The sequence below is a fragment of the Trichechus manatus genome, unplaced genomic scaffold, assembly GCF_000243295.1.
Source record: "Trichechus manatus latirostris isolate Lorelei unplaced genomic scaffold, TriManLat1.0 scaffold00134, whole genome shotgun sequence".
Classification (NCBI taxonomy): Eukaryota; Metazoa; Chordata; class Mammalia; order Sirenia; family Trichechidae; genus Trichechus; species Trichechus manatus.
This window is the reverse complement of record NW_004444070.1, coordinates 236,555-252,075: the sequence shown is the minus strand read 5'-3', so window position 1 is coordinate 252,075 and position 15,521 is coordinate 236,555. Positions and strand designations below refer to the sequence as shown.

Below are 15,521 nucleotides of genomic sequence, written 5' to 3'. Positions count from 1 at the left end.
GGGGGAAGAGGGAGGGGGAGAGGGAAGAAGGAGGGGAGAGGAGGGGGAGGGGGAAAGAGGGTAATTACTTTGGTAACAGCCTCTTTTTGCCTATTTCATGACTTCTGGCAGTAAGCTGGTTACCAGATAATAAGCTGGGTCTGTTGTAAGGAGCCTTGGTGGAGCAGTGGTTAAAGCACTCAGCTGCGAACCGAAAGGGGGGCAATTCAAACCCACCAGCTGCTCCATGGGGAAAGATGTGGCAGTCTGCTTCTATAAAGATTTACCACTTTGGTTTGAAATAGGAGAAAGATGTGACAATCTCCTTCCATAAGACTTTTCCCTGGTCTGGAATATTGCTTCCAAATGAATTCCTAGATATTGTGAATTTGCCAAATTGAGGTACCCACTTAATAATGATTCTAACAGTGAATGAGACTGGCTCCCTCAGCACACCACAGCCAAGAGGAGGTCACCCAGGAGCCTATTAAAATCATTATATATTTAAATAACAATACATCATGATTCTGGTTTTCTTCCCCCCCTTGTTTTTTTCTTCCCGGAAGAAACTTTAACATCACCATTGACCTACCATAATGACCCACGTGGTCTTGGCTGCAATTCTGACATATTTCAAGGAGCCTCCGTTGATGTCTGGTTGCATTTCAAGATAGAACAAAAAGCTTTCATTGATGATATTCGACACCCAGCTGTTGGAAGGGAAACAGCCCACAGGTGAAAAGCACACACAACAAAATAAGGTTTTAAATGGGGGTGGGGGGCTGGTTTCCCCCAAGGACTAGAAGTCCTAACTCTCGGGGGACAGATGACCACTTCCACAGTAAGGGACTGTGAGGAACCAGCACATTCAGAATTTAATTGGAGAAATGTAACTCCCTTTCTGAGTCTAAAGCAGAGATCAGCAAATGCCTCCAGCAGTAACATCCACCAGCACATCAGAGGGTAAGGTTCCAGCACTGGATCAAATTACCCAGAATTCACTCTTCTTTGAGGCGTCACCCAAAGCTTTGATGGTGACCGAAACACATCTCACTTGGGCATTTCATGTTGGAATGCTCTAGTGTCATTGTGGGTGGACGTGTGACCTTTGAAATGAAGAGCTGAGTGGATTTTTAGAGGGAGATAATTTACACACCCCCCAGGAGGGCATCCAAATAAACTTCCTCGTAGCAGATGAATTATTTACACGGCCAAGGCATGCCGCATCCTTAGAAGTATCACTTCACCGCAGTGAAGAGTTTTCTGAGGTCATCTTTTTCCTGCCTGGGTTGCGGGTCTATTTTCAAAGCATCCACCTGATACTTTCGGGCAGGATACTAATGGTGGGGAGAACCGAGGAGAGAAAAATTTGAGTCTGTTCTCTAACCTTCTAGACCGAGCTGTGAGATGTGTCCATGCCCCTCTGTTGGACACAGGAATTCTGGGATGCAAATGGGCAAATAGAAAAAGCATGTGGACTGCTTTCTTTTGAAGTTAACTCCAGTAATGGGACAAAATACCGGAAGCATATGGTTGGGATGTCTGAACACTAAACTGAGGACTTCCTGTTCTGAGCGCTTTATGTATACTGTGAGTACATTCGGATGTTTCCAGAAGCTCGTCAATTGTGGGCTTGCTTTCCTTCCGTGAATTTCCTCACGGGGCACCTGGCACAGGTTCAAAGATTCCCTTTCTAAAGACTCTTCCCTCTGGAACTTCTGGGTCATGCTCAGACAAACAAAATGGCAAGCTGTTTTCAGATCCCCCTAGCAACGGGGGGAAAAAAAATTGAAGACGTTTACCAAATGATTAAAACCAGCATTATTTTGAAAAATCGGATCTTGATCACGGCTCCTGTCCGTCTCTCAGTCTCTGTGTAAATGCCTTGTCTTCCTTTTAGCAAAGAGGCCACTGTAAGGAAAACAGGAGAACAGCACGTGATGCTCACTGTCAATGTTTGCTGAGCAGCAGCAGGGAAGGGTGTTGAGTAACAGGGAAGGGCATCAAAGCAGTCAGGAGTCCACAGCAGAGCCAGGAGAGCAAGAAGCAAAGCAAAATGCAGATAATCATTTGTCTGCAACTTCTGGCTGGGAGCCTCCCTAGACTCTAGGGAAGAGATATATAGATATAGATTTTAGTTTTTGCTGTCATTTAGAATATACACAGCAGAACGTACACCAATTCAACAATTTCTACACGTACAATTCAGTGACATTGATTTCATTCTTCAAGTTGTGCAACCATTCTCACCCTCCTTTTCTGAGTTGTTCCTCCCCAGTTCACATAAACTCACTGCCCCCCTAAGCTTCTCATCTATCCTTTCCAGCTGCTGTTGTCAGTTTGATCTCATATAGATAATTCGTAAAAGAGCACAATGCTCAAGGCAGACATTCTTTACTAGTTAAGCAAAACTACTGTTTGGTTTTAAGAAGACTTCAGGGGATATTCTTCCTTTAAAGTTTAAAGATTATCTCAGGGCAATAGTTTCAGGGGTTCATCCAGCTTCCATGGCTCCAGAAAGTCTGCAGTCCATGAGAATCTGGAATCCTGTTCTTAATTTTCCCCCTTTTGATCAGGATTCTTCTACAGAATCTTTGGTCAAAATGTTCAGTAATGGTAGCCAGGCACCATCCAGTTTTTCTGGTCTCATGGCAAAGGAGGCAGTTGTTCATGGAGGCAATTAGCCACACAGAATATATATGTTCTAAAGATTTCGCTTTGAAATAATTTTAGATTTACATAAGCATTGCAAAGATACCACCAAGTGTTCCTGTACCCCTGCACCCTTTACCTGTTCAGCATCATAGAGACATGCAAGCCTCCAGTGACAGACAGGTGGTGGCTGCATATAAAGTGCATTGGCCGGGAATCAAACCCTGGTCTCCCGCATGGAAGGTGAGAATTCTACCACTGACCCACTACTAACTCAACTCCAGACTTGATTCACATTTCGCCAGTTTAGGAACTATAGTTTTAAAGGTTTCTGCTCCCTATTATAAAGGTAATATACTGGCAGTTTGAATCCACCAGCCGCTCCCTGGAAACCCTATGGGACAGTTCTACGCAGTCCTATAGAGTCGCTATAAGTTGGAATCGCCTCCACCAAAGAGGGTTTTTTTTAATGTTGAAAAATTCTAATTTTCCATTACAGACAAGTTGGAAAATATACACAAGCTTGGAGAAGAATTAACTACCCACAGTCCCACCACCCAGACACAACCACTGTCAGCATCTTAGTGCATCTCCTTCCAGTATTTTTTTTTTGCTATAAGTTGTTTTCATTTGTTTGATGCAATAAAATTCCTATTTCTCATGAAATCTCATTGTTTAAAATTATTTTTATTTATTTAATCTTTTTTTATTGTACTTTAGATGAAGGTTTACAGAGCAAACTAGTTTCTCATTAAACAATTAATACACATATTGTTTTGTGACATTGGTTGCCAACCCCACGACATGTCAACACTCTCCCTTTCTCTACCTTGGGTTCCCCATTACCAGCTTTCCTGTCCCCTCCTGCCTTCTCATCCTTGCCCCTGGGCTGCTGTGCCCCTTTAGTCTCATTTTGTTTTATGGGCCTGTCTAATCTTTGGCTGAAGGGTGAACCTCAGGAGTGACTTCATTACTGAGCTAAAAGGATTTCTGGGGGCCATACTCTCAGGGTTTCTCCAGTCTCTGTCAGGCCAGTAAGTCTGGTCTTTTTTTGTGAATTAGAATTTTGTTCCACATTTTCTCCAGCTCTGTCCAGGACCCTCTATTATGATCCCTGTCACAGCAGTCAGTGGTGGTAGCCGGGCACCATCTAGTTGTACTGGACTCAGTCTGGTGGAGGCCGTGGTACTTGGGGCCCATTAGTCCTTTGGACTAATCTTTCCCTTGTGTCTTTGGTCTTCTTCATTCTCCCTTGCTCCTGATGGGGTGAGGCCAGTGGAGTATCTTAAATGGCTGCTCACAGGCTTTTAAGACCCCAGATGCTAGTCTCCAAAGCAGAATGAATACACTGTTTTTAAACGCAGATACGAAAAGGCTGGTCCAAAGAGCCACAATGGTTTCCTGTTACTAGGGACCTGCAGCAGGAACCCTGGTGGTGCAGTGGTTTAAGCGCTTAGCTGCCAACCAAAAGGTCAGCGGTTCAATCCCACCAGCTGCTCTACAGGAAGATGTAGCACTCTGCTCCGGTAAGGAAACCCTGTGGGGCCGTTCTGCTCCGGCCTACAGGGTCGCTATGAGTCGGAATCAATTTGTTGGCCGCAGGCTGCAGGTCCACTTCCCTGAGGGTGGGGTGGGGCTGGAATGCTTTCCCCTGCCTTCGCTGACTCACTGCATTCCTTTCACCAAACTCTTGCCATTGCCGAGACCCACTTCCTCCGCCTACTTCCGCTCTACTTCCTGTTTTCTGCTCCACAGCTGGATGCTTCTCCTAAGGGGAGATACTGGCCCAGTACATTGTGGCAGTCACGGATCTGTAACCCAGGGCTCCCCACTCCATTGCCCTCTACTTCTCCTCCTTCAAAGACCACCTAGCCCAGCGCAGAAGTAAAAGATGGACTAGTCCTGGCTTTGGACAAACAAACGCTGGCAAAGGACTTGGCATAGCCCATGACTAAATAGACTTGCTCGTTTTCTTTTACTAAATCTGCTCATTTTCTCCAAGTGTATTCTGTATCCTCCTGTATTCTGCATCCACCTCTGGAGGGTAAGCGAATGGGGTCAGTGGTCCTGGACAATTCTGGAAGGCTAACACACATCATTCTGGGGACACAAGTGTGCAGAGTGTTTTGGCCCATTATCTGAGTCCAAGGCATGGAGCTGTCCCCCATGGCCGTGTACCCGGAGAATTTCCCTATGACTTGCCTACAGTAGAAAGACCTGGAGACCTACCTCTAAAAAACCAGCCACTGAAAACCCTATGGAGCACAGTTCGACTCTGACACACAAGGGGTCACCATGAGTCGGAATTGACCGAACAGGAACTGGTTTACCTGCGGTCACCGTCTTCCAGAAGAGGATGGGGTTGGCCACCAGGACGAGCATCAGCGGCAAGTACGTGGTGACATAGTGGGGGATGGCGTGCTCCAGACCCTTCTCACACCTGAGAGAGGAGAACCACGTTATTCTCAGAGCAAAGCTTTGGCTCAAACCGGCCTGCTTATCTGGAAGCCGAGATAAGATGGGAGTGAAAAGGGAAACGCACACATCTAATTCTGACTCTGACAGAGGAAATCTGACTCATTTGTCCTGTCTGCGAACAAGCAGACATGACGGCAGAATAAGGGAAATCAATCATGTCTCTCCTTGTCCCTCAACGGGAGGGCCTCCGAGTTATTCCTCGGGGGGAGCTTCTAACGGCTTCCGCTGGGTAAAGGAAGGAAAGGGAAAGATAGGCTGGCATGTGGACTCCCTCATGCTGAGTCTAGTCCAGGAAAAAACACCCAGTTCAAGGAGGGAAAAGCATTCGGTGAGCCCAGGAGGATCTGAGCACTGACCCAGCGCATGGCCCGGCCGGTCCAGTCCTTGCCCGCCAGCCACTCGCTGTCGACAGCTTCCCAGTGCAAAGTGCCTTTGTTCTCGTGGGTGTGACTAACAATCGTCTTGGTGGCTCTTTCAGGGAAAAGGACAGATTCCTATTGATGGGTCATAGGAATCACGGGTCCCTACCAGACTTGGCGACGGCCACCCACGTGGACGCTGCTATCGACTGAGGAACGCAGAATCCAGGAGAGAAGAGAAAGCTGTGTGCAGGAAAAAGAGAATCAGGGCAAAGGGGCGAGGCCCGCTCAGGCCCAACCGAAGAGGGAGACAGAAATGCGGAGGCGGGAACAGCCCCTCGGGCCACGGAGGTGGAATGAGAAAAATGAAAGTGCTCAAAGATGCACAGAGCGGTCAGACCAGGAGGGGAAAATGGCAGAACATGCAAAAACTGAGAGCCAGCTCCCTCCCTCTTGCATTGGAAGGGTTATGCTGCCACCTTCTTCTTTTTCATAGAACCCCTCCATCTTCAGCTGTGGAGGTTCAAGGGCGTCTGGAAAGGCTTGAGGGTAAAGGGAGACAAAAGGAGGGAGAGATGGGATTCCAGGCAAAGACTGAAAACGAGTGACAGATGGGAGAGTGAGGAAGGGAGCGTCAAGAACTAACTCCAGGGTTCCAGGCTGCAGAACAGAATGAAGAGGACTCCAGTGCTGAAGCCAGCAGCTTCCTGAATACCGCCGGGCCCCACGAAGCTCCTCAGAGCCCTGCCGCTGGGACTCCGTCACTTCTGACGGCTGCTTCCTCAAGTCTCCGGGAGCCCAAAGGTGAAGGTGAGTGGTGAAAACCCACTTTCTGAGAGCGTTCCGTTATTACAGCTGCGGACACGGATACTGTATTCATCCTTCTAGCGTTCCACGGGGAAGTAGGTTGTGTGGATGGGTGTTATGTATTCAGTTATGTCCCCCCAAATATGGGTTGAAGTCCTAACCCCTGTACCTGTGAATGTGACCCTGTTTGGAAAGAAGTGAGTTCTTTTGTTATGTTAATGAGGCCATACCAGACTCTGGTGAGTCCAAAACCCAATCTATCCTGAGTGGTGTCTTATAAAAAGAGCAGAATAGACACAGAGTCAAACACAGAGGAAAGCGCCACGTGAGGATCATCTACAAGCCAGAGAACAAGGAACGCCCAGGACTAAGCAACAAGGAAAGAACGGATAGGACCCAGAGTCTGATTTGGACTTTTAACCTCCAGAAAGATGAGCAAATAAATCTCTGTTCTTTAAAGCCATCCTAGGTAACTAACACAGCGGATCCAAACAGAGCCCCCTGCAAGGATTCATGGTGGCAGAGGCAATGCCAATTTGGAGACAGCTAATTGAGTAGCTACATGGAGTCAAAAAGGACAAGAAATAGTCTCCACCTGGGGACAGCCAATGTGATCTGTAAAGGGTCAGAGAGTAAACACTTTATGTTTCGCAGCCCATGCCGTCTCTGTCTCAACTACTCCACTCTTCCTTTGCAGCCTGAAAGCAGCAACAGACAATACATAAACAAATGTGAGTGGCTGTATACCAATAAAACTTTATTTACAAAAACAGGCAGCAGGCTGGATTTGTCCTGAGGGTTGTACTTTGCTGATCTCTGGTCTAAAAAAAAAAAAAAAACCAGATGCTGTCCAGTTGATTCTGACTCACAGCAAGCCCATAGGACAGAGTAGAACTCCCCATAGGGTTTCGAAAGCTATAATCTTTACACAAGCAGATCACCAGGACTTTCTATCATGGAGACACTGGGTGGGTTCGAGCCACTGACCTTTGGTCAGCAGCCCAACACTTAACCAGTGCGCCACCAGGGCTCCTTATCCCTGGTCTACATAGTCCTAAAATCACAAAGAGACACTGTCTGCCTCTGTTCTACAGTTTTCCACTGGAAGGTAGAGTGCAGAACCTTAGAAGTACCTTGAGGCTTTGCAAACAGTTACATTAACGAGATTTTACACTTGAAGAAATCCCTGCAACAGTTTCCCAAGCCACGTCTCCCCGTATCTGTGGTCAGGACAGCCGAGAAGGCAGGATAGAAGAGAAGTGAGAAAGTGTAGCAAGCGGAGATACAGAATTAGCTCTTGGAACAGTGCTTCCTTGCTTGCTCCAAGTCATCTCCAACCCATTCTCCAAATGGTGAAATCACCTGCTCATCCAGGGGAAACAGAAGAGTAAGAAATCAGTCAGTGGGTGTGAGAAAGCTGCCTCAGTGTGTATGCGGTGGGAGGACCTAAAGCTTTGCACACAGACTGGTACACACAGGCACCTCCCCACCCAAACATGGAAGGGAGGGTGGGGAGAGCCCCAGGGGCCATGCAGTGTATGAGCCCCAGTTCCAGCTGCAGGCATGGAGGGGAACGTGGGGAGAGCCCCAGGGGCCATGCACTGTAGCCAGCCCCTGATCCCGCGACACTGCTGTGACCACGGCCTGAACTCCACAGCATCCATCCCGTGGCTCATGGGCCCACTCATCTTGTGAAGAGCACCCGCACAGCTCAGGGAGCCGGGGCACCTGGGTTGTAGGAGTTGCGCCTTACCTGGACACGGACGGGTGGTAGAGCATGACCCCTCCCTCCACGCAGAGCAGAGCGGCCAGGCCCCACGCCATCATGTGGTAGAGCAGGATGGTGCTGGGAAAGAAGCAGATCAGGAACGGCCACCACTTAGAGGGGTGATGAAGAGGTCCCACATGGAAGCTTCTAGAACACCTCCAGGCAGGAAAAATGTATAGGGAACAACGAGCAGCCTTATGTTGCTACAGAAAGTTTGCATCGGCTTAAGCCACTTGTTGTTGTTAGGTGCTGTCGAGTCGATTCTGACTCATAGTGACCTCATGTGACAGAGTAGAACTGCCCCAATGGGTTTTCTAGGCTGTAATCTTTAGGGGAGCAGATTGCCAGGCCTTTTCTCCTGCAGGGCTGCTGGGTGGGTTCAAACCACCAACCTTTCAGTTAGCAACCAAGTGCTTAACCATTGCACCACCAGAGCTCCTTCTTAAGCCGCTAAGCGTGTGGTGATTTCTTGCAACAACAGCGGAAATGAGTACAGGACGGAGACCCCAGGGTGGGCAGCAACGTCATGGGACCACCAGGCTTTTCCCCCAGCAGGAGGACAAGGCCCCCACTGGTCGTCTACCCCCACCCTCCTTTAAAATGTGGCACTGCATTGCGTCCACGGGTCAGTGCTGGTGCCGACTGGGGGTACTGGACACGTACGCATGCACACACGTACCCCAAACACAGGGCTATAACGGCAACACAGCTGGCGATAAGAGCCACCAAGAATAAAGAGCCAGGAGTCACAGTAAATGTTCCCTAACCAGCTGCCATCAAAATGACACGGCAGTCCTGTGTGTGTCAGGGTAGAACTGTGCTCCATGGGGCTTTCAGTGGCTGGGTTTTCAGAACTAGATGCCAGGCCTTTCTTCCGAAGTGCTCCCAGGTAGACTTGAACCTCCAACCTTTCAGTCGGCAGCCAAGTGCGTTTAACCATTTGCACCACCAGGGGCTCCGAATGTTCCCTGGTTGTTGTTAGTTGCTTTCGAGGATGCCTGGCTCAGAGCTACCCCACGCACAACTGAAGGAAACACTGCCCGGTCCTGCGTGCTCTTCGTGATCACTGGTATGTTTGAGTCCGTTTTCGTGGCTATTAAATGTTCCTTAGACAGGGTGATTAGGGCAGGTGAACTGAGTAGGTGACGTGTGACCCGAGGCTGTCACCCGAGGGGGTGACCTGCAGACATTTTGAGAAACAGAATCTTGAGGCAGGAAGATGAGCCCAGTGAATTCACAGGCCTGGCCACAGGACTTGCACTTGGGTGTGGGAAGCTCAGGGCTGGGTGGCCAGAGCAGAGGGAGCGAGTGGAGGGGCTGACAGAAGGCCATGTGGGGAGGACCAGGCCATGTGAGGAGGACCAGGCCACGTGGGGAGGATCAGGCCTCATGGGGATGATCAGACCACATGGAGAGGACCAGACCACATGGGGAGGACCAGGCGTCATAGGGAGGACCAGACCACGTGGGGAGGACCAGGCCATGCGGGGAGGACCAGGCCACATGGGGAGGACCAGGCATCATAGGGAGGACCAGACCACGTGGGGAGGACCAGGCGTTGTAGGGAGGACCAGACCATGTGGAGAGGACCAGGCCACATGGGGAGGATCAGACCACGGGGGGAGCATCAGACCACATGGGGATGATCAGACCACATAGAGAGGACCAGACCACATGGGGAGGACCAGGCCATGTGGGGAGGATCAGGCATCATAGGGAGGACCAGGCCACGTGGGGAGGACTAGGCCTCATGGGAGGACCAAGCTACATGGGGAGGAACAGGCCACGTGGGGAGGAATAGGCCACGTGGGGAGGACCAGGCCTCGTGGGAGGACCTAGCTACACGGGGAGGACCACGCCATGTGGGGAAGACAATGCCTCGTGGGGAAGATCAGACCACACAGGGAGGACCAGACCACATGGGGAGGACCAAGCTACGTGGGAAGGACCAGGCCAAGTGGGAGGACAACGCCATTGGTGGTCTCGTGGCCACTGGCGGGCTTCGGTGTTTTATTTTTTTTACTTTCACAATTTGCATAGATTATTGTTTATGTTTTTATTTTCAAACTCGTGTTTCCTGTAAATAACATAGAGCTGGATTTTGATCTTTTTAGCCAATCTAACAATATTTCCCCCTTTCCTGGATCATTTATCTGTTTCACATTGGTTATACAGTAAAACCTGCAAAAGCTGGAACCTGTGTAAGGCAGAAACCTGTCAGAGAAGGAAAACTCAAATATTTTCCACCAAGACCGAGCGATAGAAAAGTGGTTAAGACTGCACTCTGTCAGAGGCAGAAAACTTGCGATACCCGGAAAAACAATGCAATCCTGTCCAGTACCAGCTCTCACAGGTTTCACTGTAGTTAGTTACATATATGTATATATCTCTACCATCTTATTTTGTGCTATTTCTTCCTGTCTGTTACAGACAGGCATACCTTGGACATATTGCGGGTTTGGCTCCAGACCATGGCAATAAAGCGAATATCGCAAGAAAGCAATTCATAGGAATTTTTTGGTTTCCCAGTGCATGTAAAAGTTATGTTTACACTATACTGTAGTCTATTAAGTGTGCAATAGCATTATGTCTAAAAAACAATGTACATACCTTAATTAAAAATACTTTATTGCTAAAAAATGCTAACAATCATCTGAGCCTTCAGCGAGTAGTAATCGTTTTCCTTGTGGAGGCTTGCCTCGATGTGGATGGCTGCTGACTGAGCAGGGTGGTGGTTGCTGAAGGTTAGAATGACCGTGGCAATTTCTTAAAATAAGACAGCAATGAAGTTTGCCACATCAGTTGCCTCTTCCTTTCATGAAAGATTTCTCCGTAACATGTGATGCTGTTTGATAGCATTTCACCCGCAGCAGAACTTTCAAAATTGGAGTCAATCCTTTCAAACCCTGCAGCTGCTTTATCAACTAAGTTTATGTGACATTCTAAATCCTTTGCTGTCATTTCAACAGTGTTCACAGTATCTTCACCAGGAGTAGATTCCACCTCAAGAAACCACTTTCTTTGCTCATCCCTAAGAAGCGACTCCTCATCTGTTGAAGTTTTATCATGAGATTGCAGCAATTCAGTCACATCTTCAGGCTCCACTTCTAATTCTAGTTCTCTTGCTATTGCCACATCTGCAGTGACTTCCTCCACTGAAGTCTTGAACCCCTCAAAGTCATCCACGAGGGTTGGAATCAACTTCTTCTAAACTCCTGTTAATGTTGACATTTTGACCTCCTCCCATGAATCATGAATGTTCTTAATGGCATCTAGAATGGTGACTCCTTTCCAGAAAGTTTTCAATTTGCTTTGCCCAGATCCATCGGAGGAATCACTATCTATAGCAGTTATAGCCTTACAAAATGTATTTCTTAAATAATAAGACTTGAAAGTCAAAATTACTCCTTGATCTTGATGGGCTGCAGAATGGATGTTGTGTTAGCAGGCATGAAAACAACATTAATCTTGTGTATCTCCATCAGAGCTCTTGGGTGACAGGTCCATTGTAAATGAGCAGTAATATTTTGAAAGGAATCTCTTTTTCTGAGCAATAGGTCTCAACAGTAGGCTTAAAATATTCAGTAAACCATGCTGTAAACAAACGTGCTCTCACGCAAGCTTTGTTGTTCCACTTATAGAGCACAGGCGGAGTAGATTTAGCGTAGTTCTTAAGGGCCCTAGGATTTTTGAAATGGTAAATGAGCACTGGCATTAGCCCCTAACAAGGAGTGAGCCTGTCCTTTGAAGCCAGGCACTGACTTCTCCTCTTGAGCGATGAAAGTCCTAGATGGCATCTTCTTCCAATATATGCCTATTTCATCTACATTGAAAATCTGTTGTTTAGCGTAGCCACCTTCATCAATTATCTTAGCTCGATCTTCGGGATGACTTGCGGCAGCTTCTACGTCAGCACTTGCTGCTTTATCTTGCACTTTTATGTTACGGAGACGGCTTCTTTCCTTAAACCTCGTGAACCAACCTCTGCTAGCTTCACACGTCTTCTGCATCTTCCTCACCTCTCTCAGCCTTCACAGAATTGAAGAGAGTTAGGGCCCTGCTCTGCATTAGGCTTTGGCTTAAGGGAACATTGTGGCTGGTTTGATCTTCTATCCAGAGCACTAAAGCTTTCTCCACAGCAGCAATAAGGCTGTTCACTGGGGTAGCACTTTTAATTTCCTCCAAGAACTTTTCCTTTGCCTTCACAACTTGGCTAACTGTTTGGCGCAAGAGGCCTAGCTTCCAGCCTATCTCGACTTTTGACATGTCTTCCTCACTAAGCTTAATCATTTCTAGCTTTTGATTTAAAGTGAGAGACATGTGACTCTTCCTTTTACTTGAACACTTAGAAGCCATTGTAGGGTTATTAACTGGCCTGATTTCAATATTGTCATGTCTCAGGGAATAGGGAGGCCCAAGGAGAGGGATAAGACAGGGGACGGCCAGTTGGTGGAGCAGTCAGAACACACACATTTATGGATTCAGTTCACTGTCTTATATAGGTGTGGTTCGTGGAGCCCCAAAACAATTACAATAAAAATTACATAAAAGATCACTGATCACAGATCACCATAACAGATACAATGATGATGAAAAAGTGTGAAATATTACAAAAATTACCAAAATGTGACACAGAGACATGAAGTGAGCACAGGTGTTGGAAAAGTGGCACCATTAGACTTGCTCAACGCAAAGTTGCCTCAAACCTTCCATTTGTGAACAATGCAACAAGGTGTGCCGATATATGCATCTTTCTATCTTGTCTTCTTTTAAATTCCTAACTTTTCTCATTCCACTGTTTTTACTCTACTATTTGTAATGGTATAAATTCTTATTTCTATTATTTTAGTGATTACCTTAAAATTGCAACATTATCCTTAACGCATCACAATTAATCAGTTGGCTTCAGTTTTATTCTAGGTATGAGGGAATCCACCGGTAGACTCTTCTCATTGTTTCTGAAACTGTTACAATAAGATAAATTTTACACCTTCTAAGAAAGCGATCTGAAAAAAGCTCAGGAAAAGTGGGGAGGTTGCTTTGTGCAGAAATCAGACAACGACCGTGACTCCCCAGTTTATGGGGTGATGGCAGGGAGGGGCGGGGAAGGGCTGTTCTCTATCACTGAGTCCCTGGCACAGAAGTGAACCCAGCTGGTCTGAAGCCAACCTTGAGCTGAGTCTGGTCTCCCAGTGGGAGGCCCTGAGTGCCGTAGGGCCCTCTCAGCTTGTGTGGGCACTTGCGTGCCCCAGGGGACAGCCCCCTCATAAGGACTGGGCATACCAGTCAGCAAGGCACCCCATGCTCACTCCTTCCCAAAAGCATCCCTGCACCCCACATTCATGTGTGACAGTCTTGACGCACAGGCCAACCTAAGGGACTGTCTGAAGAACCTCGTGGCTGTTTGCCGTGAGTGCCGCTCTCTTTCTCGTCTTCCCATGCCCACTCCGTGCCATTCCTTACACAGTCCACATTCTTGGACAATCTCTGTCCTCCATCTGGAGACTTCTGTGTACCCATCCTGCCCCATAAAGCGTCTGCCGTGGTGGGCCTTCCACGTGGGGCAGGAGGACTGAAGACTGAATACACACGGGCCGTTTGCACGTGCAACCCCACAGCCTGTTTCCCAGCTCTGTCCAATGGGACTTGGACTGAGGGCCCCATGGGAGGTGCTGGCCACCGCTGAGAATCCTCCCGACTTCTTGGCAGATGACAGGCCCAGCTGACGGGGGGTCTAGCTCTGCACATGCCCGGGCAGAGACAGGGGGCAGCAAGGGCTAGGGTAGAAAGGGCACCCTTCTACATGAGCCAAAGACGAGAAGCAGAGAGGACAGACCAGGGCGTGAGCTTCGGAGGCAGATGAGCATCTGCAGCCAGCAACCTGGGAGGCCGTGAGGAACGCAGTCAGCCTCCAACAGGGCAGGTGGTCCCTGGCAGCCTGTCCCTGGTCCCCTCTGGGTCTGGGGATGGCAAGCAGTCCCGGCAGCCTGTCCCTGGCCCTCTCTGGGTCTGGGCTCAGGTAGGTGGACAAGTGTGTCTCAGTAATGCCGGGTCACACGCAGTGGCCAGCACCTTAGGGGGATGTGTACCACGCACACAGCGGCTGTCTGTGAGGGGCTGGGTTGTTCTGCAGGGCAGAACCTGTCAGTCCCTGACCCTCCTGACCCTTGCCATGGGCTGGGGTGCTGGAGGCATCTAGTCAAGTTGGAGACAGCAGACAAAGGGGACGCCTGGCAGGGGCTGGATCCCACCAAGTCCGGGTGGATGGTTCCCAGTGTCCAGATGGCCACGTGGGGTCCAGGTGGGGTGTGTGCCAGGCCACACAGGTGGGAGCTGCATTCATCACAGATCTGATCTGAAACCCGCTCCTGCCGCCCTAAGCAGCTAGTGCATGGCCAAAGACCCTTGTCCCTTTGTCCAGCCCCAGGGCAGCTTTCAGGGGTGTGAAACGCCTCCCCACACCCTTTGCTCCCCCACTGTCATTTTCTTAGAGCAAGGAAAGATTTTGATTCAAGGCATCTCCCAGAATCCCCATCACCCTTGGTTACTGCTTAAAACAATATCCCACACCGGAGCCAGAGCAGCGGTTTACATTTTAACTTTTAATCTCTCTTAATGATACTTTCCAGGAGTAGGAGTAAAAGAAAAACTTCTTCAGTGCCAAAGACAATAGCTAAGTCCTGAAGGATCCAGAAGGGCATGAGGAGTTCAATCCAGGGCTTCACACTGGTTCACTCCAGCTCAGCCCCTCCTGAGAATTTGAATTTCCACCCCAGATGTACTGAATCTACAGTTTAACAAGATCCCCAGGTGATTCTTATGTATACATAAGACTGTTTAACAAGACCCCAGGTGATTCTTATGTATACGTAATCACCTGGGGATCTTGTTAAAATGTAGGTTCTGATTCAGTATGTCTAGAGGTGGGAATGCAAATTCTCAGCAGGGGGTCGAACCAGAATGAACCCGTTCGAAGCCCCAGCCCCCTGCCCCAGCATGCCTCTAGACCCTTCCAGCTGCAGCTCGCAACCCCACCTGCAGAATCAATCCCTCCCAAGACACTGGAAATAAGAAAAAACCAAACTCACTGTCGTTGAGTCTATTCCAACTCATGGTGACCCCATGTGTTACAGAGTAGAACTGTTCCATGGGGTTATCTTGGCTGTAATCTTTACGGGAGCAAATTTTTTGGGGGGAGAGGTCACTTTATGTATTTATTTTAATTTCAATTTTTTTCCCATACAAAAATGTATACCTACATTGTTATGTGACTCTAATTGCTCTCCCCATACTGTGACAGCACACTCCTCCTTTCCACCCGATTCTCCATGACCATTCAATCAGCTCCTAAATCTCTCTGCCTTCCCATCTCACTTCCGGACAGAAGCTGCCCATTTAGTCTCTTGTATCTACTTGAGCTAAGAGGCACACTCTTCACAAGTATCACTTTATGTCCCACAGTCCAGTCCAATCCCTGT

General features: G+C 48.4%; 1 protein-coding gene across 1 annotated transcript in view; it reads right to left on the bottom strand.

The window, feature by feature from the left end:
* The window catches only part of GPR143 (G protein-coupled receptor 143), a 37,340-nt gene that overhangs the window by 9,943 nt on the left and 11,876 nt on the right, over positions 1-15,521 (bottom strand). The window contains exons 4-7 of the mRNA XM_004385192.2: positions 8,029-8,121; positions 4,962-5,071; positions 1,782-1,890; positions 572-689 (exon numbers count right to left, since the gene is read on the bottom strand). Of these exons, the coding sequence (XP_004385249.2) occupies positions 572-689; positions 1,782-1,890; positions 4,962-5,071; positions 8,029-8,121 (430 nt within the window). The remainder of the gene's footprint in view (positions 1-571; positions 690-1,781; positions 1,891-4,961; positions 5,072-8,028; positions 8,122-15,521) is intronic.